The sequence below is a fragment of the Crocodylus siamensis genome, chromosome 4 (assembly GCF_052110815.1).
Source record: "Crocodylus siamensis isolate JL-2025a chromosome 4, ASM5211081v1, whole genome shotgun sequence".
Lineage (NCBI taxonomy): Eukaryota > Metazoa > Chordata > Crocodylia > Crocodylidae > Crocodylus > Crocodylus siamensis.
Window position 1 is genome coordinate 124,111,151 of NC_143398.1, and position 18,962 is coordinate 124,130,112.

The following is an 18,962-nucleotide window of genomic DNA, read 5'->3' on the forward strand; positions in this document are numbered from 1 at the left end:
TTCAAAGCATCTATTTGTAATACAAAATACCAAAATACCTTTGTAAACAGTTCTTGGGGAATTTCTGAAAATGTTACATTTTTACAGTGTGCCCCTGGGTGGGTGGGAGGCAGTGTTTAGCTCCACACAGGGCTATGTGCTACATGGGTATACCCTCATGTTATGGAGTTTCAATACTATAGGAACTTTAGGGTATGTTATAAGCTTTATTTTAAACTTGCCAGAAGCCTTATAGTTCCAGTTAACAACACCTTGGCAGCTACTGGCATATGTTGTCTAACATGCTCAGTTCGGATCTGAACCAAGCAGCCAGATGCTACTGGTGGCTGATGTTTTGTCCATGCCAGTATTTCTACATGTGTAATTGATGGGGGTCTCTTTTAAGAGTGCATGTGGGAGCAGGAAAAGGGCTAGATCATAGATAGCAGTGGAGACATTTTTCCCTTACAAATAGAAGTTTGAGAGATTAGGACAGCTTAGTTTCAGCAAACAGCTTGATTAGATTAGGAATGACAAGAAAATCAGAGCTAATAATTTCTTTAAGTGGGAAAAGGTTATCTTCTGAAGATGACATCTGAAAACATGCACATCTTAAATAAACGTAAAGTGATAACTTAATTCCAAAATGAGATTTCTTCCCATCCCCCTTCTCCCCCCACTTAACATGGGAGGAGGGAGGAGCCCCTTGTCTTGGAATCAAATATAAGAGAGTGGGTCAAATATGAGCTGTGACCCTGATGCCAGATCCCTACTGTCTACCAAGGGCCCCTACCACTGCTTTTCCCAATGCATTGGTAATGGGGATGAATTTAAGATGATCCTCCAATAATCAAATAAGGGAAACATGCTTAGATATTTTCTTTTAATCAACTGAAAGGTTTTCTTTAATCAACTGTAATCAAGCTTTAATTTTAAGTTAAAGTACTAAATTTTCAGAAGTGGTGGGTTTTTGTGTGTATTTTGTTTTGTTTTTTTTAAATCGACTCTCTACCTAAAATTAATAATTTAAACAGAGTGGCTGCAGACTTGCAGAACCATGCTGATGTTATCCAAGAATTTTCTGAGTGCTACCATAACAAGTTTTGTATACCATCTCTTAGACTGCTGCAAACTATGTACTTAAATCAGTATTTAATCTCTGTCTTGGCCCTTTTCTTTCAGTGACTGTTCAAGAGGGATATTCATTCACCAACACTGTCTGAAAATGGCACAGACAAAACGTCATAATCCGGTGGACAGTATTTGCCGAAAGATCAAAACTATCCAGATGATGGACCAATTCTCAAATCCTGTTCTACAGATCCCCAAATTTCAGTCCAGGAACTTTGATAGCCCACAGAATAATGCCAGGAAAAATCTAGAAGAGCTATTGAAAAAAAGGACTTTTAAAAGTTATGATGGTATGCCATGTTCCAGAAGTCCTAATAAGAATAATATTTTCTCTCCATACTTACAGGCTATATCCCCTAGTTTTAGAGATGTCTCTGACTTCTATCCTGGGAAAGCAGCCAATTCCCTCATTAAAAGTAAAGAGTGCAGCGGCAAGCCACGGAGACTAATCTGCCTTAGTGAGAGCTGTTCTCCACTTATTCTCCCAGCTAGAGAGGACAATCCTGGCAGTTGGTCATCTGCAGCCTCCAACTCCGAATATAAAGACCTAACTCATGAAATGAATTACCTGACATCAAGTCCTAACTTGCATTTCTTAACAACTGATCAAAAGACAAGAGATTTTGTATTCCTGTCTCCTTTTTCAAAGAAATTTTCCTTGGATGAAAGAGGTAAAAACAAACCACAGATACCTGCAACAAACTATCTAGATTTCCTACTGTTTAGTTGATGCACATTTTTACACACAACCTTGCAGAAGCATTTACCTTGCTGTAGGTTCATCTGAACCAAGGCAAACCTTCACCAAAAATTGATATAGTCTCAAACTGTTTTGGTCAAAAAATAATGTTTTTCAGAACAATGCTGCTTTTTTTTTCTCCTTGTGTAACATTTCATTTTATTAATGAAACTTCTAAATTAAAAAAAAAAAAGGGTAAAGGAAAAACCCAAACAATATTGCTTTGGCTCTAATAACTTTTCCTCCACATTCTCCAATGGACCAAAACTATCAGATATTTGCCCAACTCTGTTCTGCAACCCTTTCCCCTCTTCATAAAAGAAGAGTGTGGAGTCCTTTCGTCCATACAACTTGCTCAAATGTATTGCTTTCCACCTGAAGTGTATTCACTTCCAGACTTGTGAGTTACAATACAGGGAAAGACCCTGATTTTGGAAGATTTATGTGCAAATTGTAAGTTACAAGGTCAAAGCCTTAGTTTTACATAGTATGTTCAGAGATTTTAGTTTAAGAAGGGGAAGTAGTAGATATGCTGGTAGGGCTAGGATTCAGAGTGATTTAGACAAATTGGAGGATTGGGCCAAAAGGAATCTCATGAGATTCAAAAAGGACAAGTAAAGTCCTGCACTTGGGACAGAACAATCCCATATACCAGTATAGGTGGGGGGCTGACTAGTTGGGCAGAAACTCAGCAGGAAAGGACCTGGGGGTTACAGTGCACAATAAAGCTGAATATGAGCCAGCAGTGTGCCCCTGTTGCCAAGAAGGCGAACAGCATACCGGGCTGTATTGGTAGTAGTGTTGCCAGCAAATCAAGGAAAGTTAATTATTCCCTTCTATTCAGCACTGGTGAGGCCACATCTGGAGTAGTTCTCAGTGGTGGCAGATGACAGAACAAGGAGCAATGGTCTCAAGTTGCAGCAAGGGAAGTTTAAGTTGGATATTAGGAAGAATTTTCTCACTAGGAAGGTAGTAAGACACTGGAGTAAGTTACCCAGGGTGGTGGTGGAAGCTCCATCCTTGGAGGATGTCAAACCCTGGCTAGACAAAGCTTTGGCTGGGATGATCTAGTTGGGGCTGGTCTTGCTTTGAGTAGGGGGGTTAACTAGTTGACCTCCCAAGGTCCCTTCTACCCCTAACTTTCTATGATAAGATTATGCTATTTTAAAAAAAAAAAAAGTTCCTGAATGTTGATCACAGTAACTTTTAAAAAGAAATGAAATAAAAATGTGGGCAGACTCTAAGTCTCTCCTCCATAGGATGGAGGTCATCACTAGAAAATAAAGCTGATGATACTTATAATGTGAGCTTGATCTGTGAAGAAGACTTGCTGACTACTATCTTCTATGCCTGTGACACAGAATGTAAAGGTATGCTACTACTGGCTTCATGGTCTTTTCTGCTCAGTAAAATGTCAAGATTTTCATTTTATTATGGCTGCTAAAGGTGCATACATGCACAGCAAAAGATGCAGAAAGTTGTTTTCTAAATTGTAACCTGAAATCTTGGGGATGAGATGCTTGTGGCTGAACTAGGGATAAAGTTGTGTGGGAAACTGACAGTCCCCAATCTGCTTTGTGCTTTTGTTCCTCATCTAAAAGACTAGGGCACTTACATGCCTGTGACTAAATATTTGTGAAACGGAGTTTGATTCTCTGAAAGGTGTTATAGCTGTGGTAGGGAAGGAACATGATTCTTTAAAGTCCTGGTTTTGTAGAGTTGGATATTAGTCATCTACTTGAAGCTGATTATATTATTTTTACCTAACAAAAATTATTTTGATAAACAGTTTGTTGGAAAACATCTTTCCTGAAACTTATTTTCAGAAAAAGGGAGAAAAATGCCAATGTCCTTCTAGTGGATGGGGTCTTTCCATGCATCTCTTTGAAATATTGCAAGAAATGTAATTTTGACTTTTTCTTGTAAAATTTAAGACTTAGTTATTAAGCATCTTCCATTTAAAAAAAAAATTGCTCCCCACTTCAGTTATAATTGCTTAACATCGGGATTCTAAGTTTCATCTAAGGTGTGTGTAGGGGAGTGGGGGCAGGAAAGTAGATTTGCATGTTAAGAGGCAGAGACATGTCATGTTGGTGTGAAATCATAAAAATGAAATGGAAAAGATTAAATTGTTTGATTTAATTGTGGCCAGGAATTCACCCCAGGAATATCCCTGGGTCTAAAGCCAAAATTTTTGCATGGTCTCTACTAGGACTGTGCAAAGCAGTGGGTGCCGATGTTTCAATTTGAAGCAGATTCAGTCCAATTTGGTGGCCAAATCTCCAAATCTGAATCAAATTGGGAGACCAATAAAAAGGTCTGAATCAATTTGGAGATTCAGGCAGTCCCCACTCCCTGCCACAGGGACTCTGCGATGGTAAGTAGGGGGCAGAAGGGGTTGGGGCTGGAGGAGGCGACCCCTGCCAGGCCCCATCCCCTGCCTGCTCTCCCAGCCCCATCAATGGCTGCCCTACCCGGCCCCAGCATTCCTTTAAAAAAACAGGCACAGACATAAACACATCATGGCAGAGCCCCTCTGTGCAGGGCAGTAGGGAGCTGGTGGGTGTGGGGCTTTTTTTAAAGAGCTGGGATGCTGGGACCAGGCAGGGCAACAATTGACAGAGCTGGGAGAATAGGCAGGGGATGAGGCCTGTGATTTTGGAGATTTGGCCAAATAGATTCAGGACAGTGATTTGAATCGCAACTCAAATGACTGTCTGCCAAATACAAAACAAATACTAGCTGCTTTGGCACAGGCCTAGTGCCTACTTCTCCATGTCATGCTGGGATGTCTATTGTCTGTAGCTGGTCTATCGCTTCTCAAGATGACATCTGTGCTGTAGCATCCCTAGAATAGCAAGCCTCTGGAGAATGTATTGGCAGTGGCCTTATTAGCTTTGCCTAGGTGATAAGTCTATCTTGCCTTTTTTAAATATGGTGTATAATCTGTCTACATCTTCTAGGAAAAGTAACAGTTTCCACAATAGTTGATTATATGAGGCATACAACTAGCCGGGGGTCGGATGACAGTGGTCTTGAAGAGTTATGTAATATGCTTGATCCTGATAAAAGGGATATTTCAATGGACTTTGAAACATTTCATGCAACCATGAAAGAGTGGATTGAAGACTGCAGAAGAAAATGGTAAGTTGGTCTTATCCTCTAATACCATAAAGTACCTATAGAGACAAGACAATGAAAATCATGGTAACTGCATGCCAGAGAATCCTAAAACAAAGCCACACTGTAGTCACAAATTAGTCAATGAGTCCACAAGAAAAAATGTGTTTAAACCTAAGCTGTGTAAGTGGGCAGGGCAGGTGTAAATAGGTTTTGAGTAATTGAAATGCTTGTTTTGTTTCAGGGAAGGTGATGCCACCAAGGAAATAACTCTAAGTATGGAAGACTCTGACTTGAAATTGCATGAAATCATTCCAGCAGGTACAGATTACACAATTTTTTTTATTCTTGGATAGCTGACATACTCATTTAAAGGTGTGATGGGGTCTGATCTGCAGTACCAGTTGTCATGCCTCCTGCTGTGCTAGACATGCATGACAGGGTGTGATTGGAAAATAGCACATCCTATTTGCCAGTGCAGGGGGTGCCTGAGATTGATACCAGGATCACCTTGCTCCAACAAGCTGGAAGCTGGGTGCCCACCAAGCAGCTGCCCAACAAGCAGCCCAGTTGTTAGCTGAGGTTGGGGACTGAACCAGGGTCTGAAATTTTGGTCCCCAGCACAGCCCCCACTATATGGATAATCAGCAGATTGCCAAATCTCCAAGCTTGGCAGCTCTGGCTGGGTTGGTGGATACAGCAGATCAGAGGCTTCCAGGAGGGGGAGCTGAAGGACTTGGCCCACTGGGGACATTAAACCCTGTTCCTGCTGAGATTTTACACACCTTGGATTCCCGAGATCAGGCTGCTGCTGCTTCCCAGTCCCAGTGTTCCCATGGACTGCAACATGTAAAAACTGCATGCAGCCCAGATGAAGCCACAATGGAGTAATTGCCAGGACTGGGAATCAGGGTTCAAATTATACTTTGACTCTTCTTGGGAGAGGCGGAGGAGGAGAGGGGTCTGCAAAAAAAATCAGGCTGCCCATCATAATGTCATAATGAAAGTTGGAGACCCCCCAGGCTATGGTTTTCAAATCTTATATGGGGGTTCTTGTCTCTTATGGGGGGGCTAAGCCCCCCCATAAGCTCCCCCATAATTTGAACCCTGCTTGGGAGAGCCTCCTTGATCCCAGGGTGTCCATGAGCCAGGGGTGTTGGAAAACCGTATGTGCAACTCGGCTGTACTCGCAGCTTTTAAAGGTCCCCATACTCTGGGACTCTAAAATGAAGGGGCCTCTCCTTGATCCCAGGGATCCATCCTGACAAGACCTGAAAATCACATCTGCACTTGGGCTGCACAGGTGACTTTTTCTGCCATCCCTGGTGCATGGGGAACCTCGACTAGGGACAGGTTCCCTAATCCCAGGGTACTGACACACATCAAGACCCTTAAATGTGTATGCAGCCCAGCTGTATACCTGCTGTCTAAGGTGCAGTGAGCCTCAGATTGGGGAGATGGATGCTCCCTGATATTGCGCTTGTGGTGTCCCCCATCTGCCACCAGGGTTGGGCAGGGATACAGGGTCCAGGAATTGGTTTTGCCTGCAGCCTGATTACATAAGGGACAGCTATGTCCGAGTCCCTGGGGATACCCTATGCCTGATCCTAACACTCAGCTGGGCACTGGCTGCTATGCCTTCAGTTTAAGACATACAAACAAGCCACAAAGTTGTACTGTGCATAATGCATAACATTTCTGTGGCTTGTTTGTATCCCAAAGATGGTTACACATTGTGTAGAAAAACTCTGGGTTGCTTACTGTATTATTATGTCATACTTAAGTTACGCGGGCCAAGAGTCGTCTTCTAGGATAGTTTAGAAAGGAAGTGGCACTCCTTCTTTCTAAACTATAACTGGAATAAAATTTCTTTCAGCAAAAAAGGCTTCTGTTAGGCTGAATGTTACATCAGGAAGCTTAGAGGCCTTTGGTGGAGATGCATCTAAAGGAGACTTGTAAGTTCACTCATGGTTTTCAAAGTAAATGCCCTGGGTTTTTTTCATAAGCCTGCAATCTATTGAGCTCAGAATCATTCTGTCAGAAGTGCATTCCTTTTCTTTCTTGCTGTAGTCTTGAACATGCAAAAACTGTTTCTGGTTCTTGTTATTTCTTGACACTTTCGTGTGCCTTATTGTAACTTCTCTTGGAATTTCTCTTATACTACTTACTTGACTGATATATATATTTTTGTTTGACATCACTGACAGTATGATCAATCTACTTCAGTTCTTAAATTCAAGTTATTTGACACTAGTGCAAAACATGTGATCAGTACCTGAAATTCTATCCCTTCTTTTTTTTATTGTGAACTCTTACTGTTGTCCTTCTGACTTGGGTTGCATTGCTAGGGGAACCCCAGATGCTTAGGATGTCTCAACTAAAAATTCAAAATTTATGCTTTTTTCAATCACATCTCCTGTCATAGTTCAAGCATACGGTAGCCGTAGTCGTAGTCATTTGAAATTTTCCCTGAGTTATAACTCTCTTTTTTCATTGCAAGTTTAAATGGGGGTGAGGGAAAAATTTCAATAACTACAAGTTGCTGTTGTTGCAAGAAAACTGGCTAATTAAAGGAGAGACTAGCTTAATCTGCAAATACTTAAACATGTTTGTCAGTGGTCCCATTCAGACTAATGGAATGACTTGCATCGTAAGTGCAGTCTGCGTATGATCAGGACATATGAGCCAGAGAGTGATTTGCCTGCAATCTTCCAGAAAAAGAGCATTGCAGGGTCAGTGTCACACTGGTGAGCTTGCAGTCACTGGTTAGCTTGCTTGAAGACAAATACCAAGAAGAAGGTAGAAATGTGATTGACTGGGTTTTTATTTAATGAATCCAGAGAGACCTCTGACTTGATTACCTGTGTAGCAGACCTTCAATTTAACAACCAAAAACTTCAAGAAGAGAACAGCAAATTAAAGCTGGCTCTGGAAAGCATGGAGGAGGCTAACAACAGGCTAATGGGAGACTTGGAGGAACTGCATAATCAAGTGAAAAGGTAAATTTGATCACAACTTCATTGAAAAGCAATAGCCAAAGTTTAATGGTGACCAACTGGACTGTGCATGTATGGTGGGGAGGGGTGTATTTACCACTTAGCCTAAACATGAGAAGTATTTAAAATCCTAAACTGAAAGGAAGTGACATACTCCCCAGATGTTTAGATGTGATAAAGCACTGACTGGGAAGGATTAGAAAGCCTTTCATGGGTGGGGAGTTGATTCAACTATTTTCTTCCAAAAGTGCATTTAACTAGAAATAGTACTGGCTATAATTTCCATGTGAAGTTCTTGAATTCTGCCATCTACTTTGAATTATTTACAATTAAGGGTGCACACTCTTGGCTGCCTGCACACATGCGTGTGCGCACACTTCAGATTCTTAGTGATTGTCCCAACTGTGCTTGTATCTCCCACAAATGATGTTATTCAATCTTAATCTAGCCTCCCCTCACTGAAGACTTGGTGGGGTGGTGGACAATGCAGTCTGTCTTTAAAAAGAGATGCTTAAAAAAGCCCACTATGACTTCTGTATTACTGCCAGTCACTGACTTTAGCCTATCAATTTGTGAATGTATAACTTTGTGGGATACTTCTAAAATGTGCTAACAACACAAGCCAAGACCTTTTTGAGTTCACTTGTCTATTCTGATTGCCCAGTAGCTTGACTATGAACATGACAGCTTTTAAACCTGAAGAAATATTGGATCATCTTGCTTGCCCTATGGTATTGCTGTGTCCTAGAGGCTCATCAGTATTGAAAGCACAGCTCTGCATCTTGTAACACATTTGACTTTCCTCTGATACAGTACACTCCGTAATCTTTGCATCTGCAGCAACAGGCCACAGCCATTATGCAGCCAATCTTTCATCAGGGCTTTATGGGGAAACCTAGGCAGCCATTCTATACAGTCGGGCTTTGCTCTCCCATGAAGGGTATGCAGAGTACAACAAAGGATTTTGGCAATGTTCTCAAGGACCTACTGTTCAGAGCTAGCTGCAAGAATCATAGAATTAATGAGTCAGAAGGGACCTAGACAGATCATCTAGTCTGACCCCCCGCCATGGGCAGGAAGGAGCACTGGGGGTGGGAGGGGTCATAAGACCCCAGCCAGGTGCCTATCCAGTCTCCTCTTGAAGATTTCCAGGGAAGGTGAGAGCACCACCTCTCTGGAAAGCCCATTCCAGGCTCTGGCCACCCTTACTGTGAAGCAGTTCTTCCTAATATCTAACCAAAACCTATCCTCCCTCAGCTTGTGGCCATTGTTCCTGGTGACTCCAAGGGGGACCCTGGTGAACAGATTTTCCCCGAGTCCCTGCTGCTGGCCCCTGATAAGGTTGTAGGCAGCCACAAGATCCGCCCCCCCTCAGTCTCCTCTTGTGGAGACTGAAGAGATTCAGGTCCCTCAGCCTCTCCTCATGGGGCTGGCCACGGAGGCTCCCAATCATATGAGTGGCCTTCCTTTGGAGGAGAAGAGGAGCTAGTGAGATTATATTTGTGCATCCTGAATGTAGAACATGTGATGGCCTACGTCCTTTAGGCAAAAGCAAGACTTTGATAGCTGCTGTGGTCACTAGGAAAGTATTGTCTATGCATGCTAACTTGAAATTTGGTACTAGTTACAATGAACTAACTGAAGTAAGTGTGGCTAAATGAATGAATCCTTTTTCCTTGGCTAACTGGAAATACCACATTTATTTGAATTTAAGACTACCCCCCAATTATTAGATTATAAGTGTGGAATATTCATTTTCCAGGTCTAGAATCTAGTTATTAGAGGATCATTTTAAACTTGTCCCTCCCACCACTACCACAAGGAAAGAAGTAGCTAGGGGGCAGGCAACCTGTTCCATGCCCTTTCTTGTACCTGTCCCCCACCCCCTTACCTTTTGCAGCTGCTCTTGCTTGGTTTCTGCTGGGGCCATGGAGTGCCAGGCAGTCACAGCAGCTCCAGCTTCAGCCTCCAGCCCCAGCTAGAGTTGAGGCTAGAGCCTCTGAAGCTTGCCTGATGCTCTGTGCCCCTTCCTTCCCTATGCCCCTGCCCTGCACTCCCCTCACTCTGTTCCTCTTTCCATTGTTCCACATGTCCCTTTCTCTAAACTTCCCTTGCTTTGTGCATCCCTTCACCTGCATTTCCCCATGTACTGTGCTCCCCTCGCTGTGCTTCCTGTCCCACCTGCCTCCCCACTCCTTGCTCTTGCCCCCATGCTGCCTCCTGTGCTGCATTGCCATGTCCTTTTCCCTGCAATCTCCCTGCTACCTTTTCCTTCATGTTCCACCTTCTCCACACTCTCTCCTGTGCACACTGCCTGCTACCCTGGTCCTGCCAGAGCTGCAGCAGCTGCTTGCCTGACCCATACTGGATTCTAATACTAGAGGCCCCCCCATGCTGAATGAGGAGGGACCTCACCTTCTATTTCAGTAAATATGGTAATGGTGGTTGGCCTTGGTGAAGACTGGAAAAAATCTAGGATGGTGCACTAGCCAAAAAGTCCAGGTTTAATCCCAACTGATACATATTTAGCAGATGTCTTTAAGTGGATAAGCAAGAATATAAGGCAATACAGTGGCTGTTCTACTCTCTCTTATGCTAGATTATTTCTTATAGTGCCCAGCAGACTGTTATGAGAACAAATTCACTGAAGGAGGAACTGGAAGAAATGAAAAGTAACCTGAACTCCTTGGAAGAGAAGAGACACAAACTTCTGAGCCAGAATAAGCAGCTTGTAGGTGCTCTTAGAATTCTGTAAAAGTAGCATGCTGTAATGCCTGGGGTGAACTGTCTAACATATAAAATCATGTTCTCTTCTTATTGCCACTAGGTCATGTGGCTTTTGAGAGGAAACCTATCTTGTACTAACTGCCTCTCTGCTACCTCCGAATCTGGAGTACAATGCTTGAAGTTTAAGGTTTTTTTCCTTCCTATTTTTGGAGCCTTGTTGCTCATTAGACCATCTGAATTAAAAAGTTGCTGAAAGGGGTTGGTTTTGTGACTTAACACCTAGTGCTGTATACTAGCAGCATAACTAGGAGTAGAACATAAAAGCTCCAAATTCCATATGTAACTTTTATATAAAATGCTCTTCTTTTGTTTGTGCTGATGTAAACTGGAAAATTTTCAGTGAAGCCAAGATAGTTTAAAAAAAAAAAAGAGAGAGAGAGATATTTAGGGTTGAACTTTCTCTATCCTGGAGATCCTGGTTTTCTCTGATTTTTAAATCCCCAAGGCTCTATTACAACAGTTCATATAATATTTAATATACAGTTATGGGCCTATCTTTTTTGGCTCCTTGACTTAATTTGAGAAAAAGCTTACAAGTTCATCAAGGCAGAGCATTAATTTGTAAAAGTAGCTATGGTACCCTAGTAATAGTTCAAATGTTTTAAGGAAGTCTCCCACTAAAATAGGACAGACTGACCTTTTTTTGTTTTTCTTGACTTAACCAGGAAAAAGAGAATCAGTGTCTCATACTCAAGATTTCTGATCTTCAAGAAGAGGTACAATGTGTATGAAAGAAAAAAAAAAAAAATAATGGTTTTGTTTATGAAAGGAGAGGGGTGGAGAAAATGAGTTAAAATACTTTGGGAATGACGGTCCATAAGAAATAGCGCACAAACGGAAATAAAGTTGTGTGGAAATGGGAAACCTGTTGTTTTTTGTAGCTTTGACACTTGTTCAGTGGTTCTTAACCTTTTTAGGCTCAGGATAGCACTTGTTAGACTTGAGGCACCCCCTGGAAAAATACTAGCTCTTGTTTTTTGACCCTGGAAAAATACTAGAACAATTCTCCTGTTGCGAAGAACTCATAGATGAAAGTCTTTAAAACTATAGCTTTCTATTTGCAATGTCTGGGTTTATTTTGTGAATTTGTTTACATATCAAAGGGCATGTCTACACAAGATCCTTAACTGCACAGTAGTGTAGTTTACTGTGCAGTAAGCATGTGCATCTACATGTGCACATACATTCTATGTAGTAAACCTTGCTAATAGCAACTAAACTTGCTACCTGAAAATACAAATAGCAAATTTACTTTCAATTAATAACAGTTCAGTAGCACTTGTATAGGTGCCTAGCCAGGAGCAAATCTGTTCCCAGTCAGCTGTCCACCAGAGGGCAGGAGATTTGCTCCCTGCCCCTAGGAGCTGTCTACTCCTGGGAGGGGCTCTGCCAGTGGAGCCCAGGCAAGGACTGTCCCCCTGCTCCAGCAGCAACCAGCTCCAAGCCCCTCGGTTCCAAAATTGCAGTTAAGGGTCTGCCAGCCACTGCTCCCCATCTCCCAACACCAGCTCCACAGTCAAGGGGCCAGAGCTGGGAGACCTTGGTGACAGTGGAGCCAGCACTGTGAGCTCCCTGCTGCCAGGAACTGGGGAGCCTGTTCCCTGCTTAGCTCTGTAAGCACAGAACTGGGCAGGAAACAGGCTGGGGAGCTTGTTCCCCACCCAGCTGTGCCCTTATGGAGCTGAGTGGGAATCGGGCTCCTCAGCCTCTGCCTTGTGTGTGGGATGGGGAATGGGAACCGTTCTGGTCAAAGACAGGTCCCAGCTATATGCCCCAATCTGCTGGTGGGGCAGCTAGAAGCTAGCTCACTGCTACCTGCCCCACCAGCAGATCAGAGCATGGGGCTGTCCAAACATTGTCCCACCCTGGCAGCAGGCAGCCCCTGGGGGCACGGTGTAATGTCCCAGCCTCTGGTCCTCCCTGACCTAGTACCCAGAGCCCCTCCTAGTGGTGGCTGAAGCAGCACCCTAGGAAGTGGGAGCAGATTGCTGCCATTAGCAGCAAATCTGCTCCTGCTTCCCTGCATGTGTAGATGCCTGTCTGGGTGTTTTACTTGTAAGTAGTTTACTTGTGAGTAAACTGATCCCAGATCAAATGCATGTGTAGCTTTGCCTAAATAGTGCTAACCATATACTAAGGCACCCTAGGGTACCACAATACCCTGATTCAGAATCTGTGTCTTAATGAATTGTCTTATGCATTTCTCCAGATGGTCAACAGGAATGTCACAGTTCTTCTAGATATGAGTCATTCTCACACCTCCTAAGAATAGCTTTCATGTTGTGGGTTGAAGGCTTTCCTCTAATGTTTCAGAGCCTAGAAACTTCTCTGGATTGTACCATTTCAGTTTTGGGAGCTGCTGAGTGGGGAGGGACCAGAGGACAAAGAGGAGAGGTACTAAAATCCTAAGAGCACTGAATGGGGCAAGTTCATGGTGTGCTTCCTTTACTAATGAAAGGTTTCTAAGGGTATAGAGACATAAAATAGCAACACTAAAAGTAAATTCTCCCCTATTGTAGGGTATATAGTAGCTGCCTTTTTTAAAAGATGTAAGTATATTTGGGGGTGGAGGGAGGAAGGCAGGGTTTGCATGTATATGGAATTATTTAGAGGAGTGAATCAAAAAGCTATGGCTTTAGAGGAGGAGATCTTATTCCTTGTGTTCTTGTTCAGCTCCTCCACACTGATACAGTAACTCTCCTAAACTAGTTGTTATAACAGTCTGCTTTTTTTATTAGAATATTAAGAATGCTTTGGATGCTGATGGCCTTCAGAAAAAGATTCTGGAGTTGGCCAAGAATGTATCTGAGCTCCAAGTAAGTGTATCCTTACTTTTACCTTCATGACTGTTGCTCAAACAGGCTTCAAAAAAAGTCAGTTTCCTCTGGTCTAATAGCTGACTGTCCGGAAGCTATACAGTTTTTATTTTCCCCCCCCCTCCCCCAGCCTGTCTGTCTATAGTACAGATCTGATGAGTCACAAGTGTAGATACTTCTGTCGACTGTTCTAACTAGTATAAACAGCAGTGGCTTCCCTTCCTCCCACCCCAGACTCTTAACATCCTTGCATTACTTTTTTCTAAATGTTCAATCATGGCCACCAATAAGTCTGTGGGAATGGCACGTCCTTCCAAAGCTTATTTGAACTGCACATCCAGGCAAATATTTGTGAGAAGAGAATGAGCATGGGGTACAGTAAACACACTGGAGGGCAGGTATTAAAGCCAGGCAGATTTGGATAGATTGGGGAAGTGAGCGGATCAGAATAGGATGCAATTTAACAAAGATAAGTTCAAGGTGCTGCACCTGGGTAGAGAGAATCTCCAATACACTTACAGATTGGGAAGTACCATTCTGAGTACTACAGCAGTGGAAAGGGATCTCGGAGTCTTGGTTGATGCAAAAATGAACATGAGTCGCCCATGTGATGAGGTAATAAGTAAGGCTAACCACACTTTCTTGCATCAGTAGGTGCATCACAAGTAGGTCTAGGGAGGTAATGCTTCCCCTCTGTGGCATTGGTCAGGCTGCAGCTGGAGTACTGTGTCCAGTTTTGGGTGCCGCACTTCAAGAGGGATGTGGATAATCTTAAGAGGGTTCAGAGGAGGGCTACTTGCATGGTTGAGGGCCTGCAGGTAAGATCCTATGAACACAGACTGAGGGACCTGAATCTCTTTAGCCCCTGCAAGAGAAGGCTGAGAGGTGATCTTGTGGCTATCTACAAACTCATCATGGGGGTGTGGTCAGCAGGGAATAGGGGCTCCCTGATACTCTGTTTGGCAGGGAGCCCCTAGAGGTTACTAGAAATAACTGCTGCAAAGTAAAGGAGAGTAGATTTTAGATTGGACATGAGGAAGACATTCTTTATGGTAAGGGTTGCCAAAATATGGAATGGGCTTCCAAGCGAGGTGGTGCTTTCCCCTACCTTTAGAGGCATTAAAGGAAAGACTAGACAGGCACCTAGCTGGGGTTATTTAACCCCCGTGCTCTTTCCTGCCCAGAGTAGGGGTCAGACTTCATCTACAAGGTCCCTTCTGACCCTAGAAATGTGAGTCATTTAATTTCTAATGCTTATTGCAACTAAGGACCAGAAATCAACATTGAAAACCCATGGCTTTTGCCACATGGCCTTCTTAGACTGAAGGACTGATAATAGTCCAAGAAGACCTACAAGGATACTTGTGACCTTGTGGCACACTAGGAAAAATTAAATTTAATGGTGCTCATCTCTGAAGCTTGTAACTGATATTTCCAAACAAGAAATAGAGCTAAACAGAACCAGACTGTCATAGTGCACTTAATTCTGCTGGCCCATGAGGCTACTTAAATGTTTCCTTCCCTTTTAGATGCAAATACATGTTTATGAGACTACTGCAGTGAATAAAGATGCAAGTCTACTCCAGGTTGGTTTTTTTTGAGACATTAGAGATTGAAACTTTTTAAATGTGGTGTTCAATTTATGGGGAAAAGCCAATGAAACAAGTCTTCTGGTAACACTCTTGATGTTAATATTTTTATGCAATATTACCTTACCCCATAAATGTTCTCTGTGAATGGAACTGGACACTGCTGTCCAAAATTTAGGGGTAGAGATCTGGCTCTGGATAAGTAGATACTGTCCCTGTGCAACAAAAACTACAGACTCCAGGAAAGGTGGAAAAATTTCAGAAGCCGTTCTCTGGAGCAGATGGAAAGCATGGATGAGGATAACATTTATGTTTTTCTGGCAAGGGGGAGGGAGATTTCTGTTTAATTAACAGTAACTTTTGTGGACTGTTCCTTATTGTTTGAAACCTGGCAAATTGGTCCTTTGCCCAGAATAGAACATAATTTCTTCTGCTTTTTTGGGGCTATCTTTCAAGCAGTCTGTGCTCTAGTTTATAGCTCTATTTGTAAATGAGGTACAAGGAAAGCCAAATAACTATATAAGCCTTTGGGGATCTGTCTTTTGATTTTTAGTTCAAGTGAATATGCTTTCCCATCTTGATAAGGATTCCACTGAAAAGAGAGCTTTGAGGGTGTGTGGTTTTTTTTGTTTTGTTTTTTTTTTCCCCCCCTGGCTCAGCTAATAAAGATTTTGAGCACCAGAATTCTGTCAAGGGCATACACTTACACTTACTCTCTGGATATGACCAGCTACGCTAGATACGGGCATTCGGGAAGATTTAGATAGCATTAAAAATGGCCACCCAACCTAATGTAATCTTCCCACTTTACACTTAGATTAATCTAACTTGGGCTGTGTGTAGACAAGAGGCATGTGCGCACAGTACCTTTTAAATAAATGCTTTTGCACCTCTTTAATGGTGTCGGTGTTTGCATGCCTCAGCAGTGTATTGCACATTAATTCCAGCTGCTGTAGGACATTTGGTGGCATAGTGTGCCTTAAAATGACTTGGGGAGCAGCAACTAAAATTCCTTTGAGGAGATCGTTTGCTGACACTAGAGTGAAGCACTGGGTTCCATGCAGCTCGGGGGCTCTGCGGGAAGCCCTGTAGGCAGCCTGGCAGCAGCCTGGGAAAGCAGGCTCCACCCAAGAAAAGTGACAAGCCTGATTTTTAATTTTAATTTTTTTTTCCTCCCCTCCCTTCCCTCCCCCCCCCCCCCCCCCCCCCCCCCCGCCCTGCCTGAGCTGCGCAGGGGCCCAGTGCTCCCCACCCCGAGCTGGGTGCCTGCGGCTTGTTTAACTTGTTAATCATTGGGTTCTGTGCCACCAACTCTACCTCTTCCAACCTCAATCCTTTGCAGAAAGATTTGGATATCAAAGATCTTAAATCTGCCATTGTGGAATACACTTCAATAATAGAGGTATGATAACAGATCTTCCTTGTGCAAGGGTGAAAGAACAACTTTTTTTTTTTTATGTTGTTGTTATATGTATAGCAACTAACATGTTCTTTTTAAAAAAATTTAATTCTAGACTTTACGGGCAGAAAAAAATAAACTGGTGTATAGCATGCAACAAATGCAACAAGAGCTGATTTCGTGAGTATCTTGTAGAAGTTTTAGGAGGGTTTTTCATCAAAAAATAGGTTGTCTAGCTCCTCTTGTTAACACACAATTTTGCTCCTTTTTTTCTTTTAGAAATGGCATACACTTCCAACTAATTTGCAAATATAACAGGAACCTTCTTGAAGGGGCAGATTCCTTGCACTCTGAGTTAGAACTTGCTCAGTCTCCAGAGGTATGCAATTAAAGTCTGGACCGATCTGCTGCAGAGAGAGAATTCATTACTAGTTGAGGAGATATTGTTGTCTTTTCTATGGAAAAGACACTGAAGCCATGAAAAATAATTGCCTGGGTAGCTTTTTAAAAATCTAATGGGGAGAATGCAAGGATTTCCTCTGCAGAAGTTTGCATACGTACCTCATTCTAATAAGTTGCTAGAGAACTTCCTGACGCAAGGAAAAATCTTAAGTACTGTAGCCAGTAATGAAGTCCTACTCAAAGCACTGCAAAATAAAGGGCTTCTCTTCATTCTGACTTCATGTTGCTTTCTCTGGGTCAAGACCAGTAACAGCTTATCCACTGTTGCTATTTGATATCAGGGTAGGACACAGAAATCTGCCACAGTCGGAGCATTCAACAGCTTGGTTTACCCCATGGCATGATGCACTTTAAAATTCAAATTCCCAGTTGCTCTGACATGATGGGGAACACAACCTAGGGATGCTTTTGTAAGTTCTAAATGCTACTGGTTATGGGGTCTGCATTCTTCAAAAGAGATCAGAATAAACTTAGTGGGCTTTTTTTGATTAAAGATCACCAGGTTTGAATGGACACCTTTGGATGAATCACTGGACCGAGAGGTACTATTGTTACTGCAAGGGCCTGAGATAATGAGAGAAGAATTTAAGGCTACTATCCAAAAACTGGTATGTGCTTTAGCTTAAGTGAGTAGAAAGAGATGTATTGAATCTTTTAGCCAAAAGCCTTTTGAAACTGTTCTTGCAGCAGGAGGAAGCCTCTGAAACTGAGGAACTTGTGGTGACCTCTTTTCAGTGGGTACTGGATCCTGAGGTGAACATGAGGGAAACTTGGGGGAGAGAGCTTGTGGTAAGTGACCTTGGTTTTAGTGGGGGGAGGACCTTTGTGTTTTTAAAGCCATGGTTTCCTTGAAATGGGCAAGAAATCTTAGGGTGGGTATTTTGAGTTCTCAGTGATGTCTTAAGGACAGAATTGATAATGTTATGGGGGTTTTCCAATGTAAAACCTGGGTAGCTTTGGTGTGCATATTCTTTTTGACTTGCACCTATTTTGTCCCTCACTATAAGGACCTAGATGTCACTTCCTTTAACACTTTCTCCAAACACTGTTTTAAATCTTTGTCCTACTGTGGTGAAACTTCTTGCCTGTAAACTACTTCCTAACTCATCAGTGAGTGGCGTACCTCCTGCTGACTCTGCCACTGTAGTTTAACGTAGGCCTTGCAGTTTGTGCCTAGCTTATACTAGGAAAATTGCTTGCTGTTGACAATGGTATAGGTGTACTAAAGCTGTAGTTCCTGCTGTATAACATTAATAAATCATTGGTAAAAACTTGTACAATAGGTAACATTTTTTTTTTTTTTTTAGTATTAACAAGGTGTAAGAGATAGCAGCAATATAATATTAAATGGTAATGACTTCCATTGCATGTATAGATACAAGCTAGTAGAGTGAGTACCCTGGTCTTTCTTGCTTTCTGCTGGTAGCATATAGTAGGGCAGGTATGGCCAACCTACAGCAGTTCTACTCAGCACTGCAGGCATGGTTGGGAAGAAGATGCAACTTTCTCAGTCTAAGCTGGGGCACTGTAGCTCAGCATTTTTGGAAGATCCAGAGACACCAATCTCTTCCCAGAGTTCAAATGTGAGCTGGATGCTCAAAGAGTATAAAACTAGCAACTCTATGGCTTGAACACTTGCATGTGGAAGTATGGTTGTGGGCAACTAGGTAGAACACCAGTGTTGCATGTTATTGGAATTAGGAACTACATGTGTATGCAGGCGTAGGAGCACGCTAAAATTAATTACTAGTGAAAAGGGAATTTGGGGTAATCTCAAAGCAACATGCACAACTTCAGCTGTTTGCCTATGTAAACTGGCATCATTCATCAGCCACAAACTTTTAACGTAAGTGGAACTGCAGAGCAGACAATGGCTTTAAAATATGTTCAGGTATTGCCAGGCCTGGCATTCTGCCAACTGTTACTCTGCAGTACGTTCTCACC

At 42.6% G+C, this 18,962-nt stretch overlaps 1 protein-coding gene across 1 annotated transcript in view; it reads left to right on the top strand.

Annotated features, from left to right (window-relative positions):
• The first annotated feature begins 1,204 nt into the window (after positions 1-1,204).
• Positions 1,205-18,962, top strand: part of IRAG2 (inositol 1,4,5-triphosphate receptor associated 2) — a 54,654-nt gene continuing 36,896 nt past the window's right edge. Inside the window, exons 1-15 of the mRNA XM_090041607.1 lie at positions 1,205-1,781; positions 3,109-3,219; positions 4,813-4,993; positions 5,214-5,290; positions 6,846-6,924; positions 7,810-7,968; positions 10,579-10,696; positions 11,418-11,468; positions 13,491-13,568; positions 15,098-15,154; positions 16,500-16,559; positions 16,672-16,736; positions 16,836-16,935; positions 17,513-17,626; positions 17,706-17,807. Of these exons, the coding sequence (XP_089897733.1) occupies positions 1,205-1,781; positions 3,109-3,219; positions 4,813-4,993; positions 5,214-5,290; positions 6,846-6,924; positions 7,810-7,968; positions 10,579-10,696; positions 11,418-11,468; positions 13,491-13,568; positions 15,098-15,154; positions 16,500-16,559; positions 16,672-16,736; positions 16,836-16,935; positions 17,513-17,626; positions 17,706-17,807 (1,929 nt within the window). The remainder of the gene's footprint in view (positions 1,782-3,108; positions 3,220-4,812; positions 4,994-5,213; positions 5,291-6,845; positions 6,925-7,809; positions 7,969-10,578; positions 10,697-11,417; positions 11,469-13,490; positions 13,569-15,097; positions 15,155-16,499; positions 16,560-16,671; positions 16,737-16,835; positions 16,936-17,512; positions 17,627-17,705; positions 17,808-18,962) is intronic.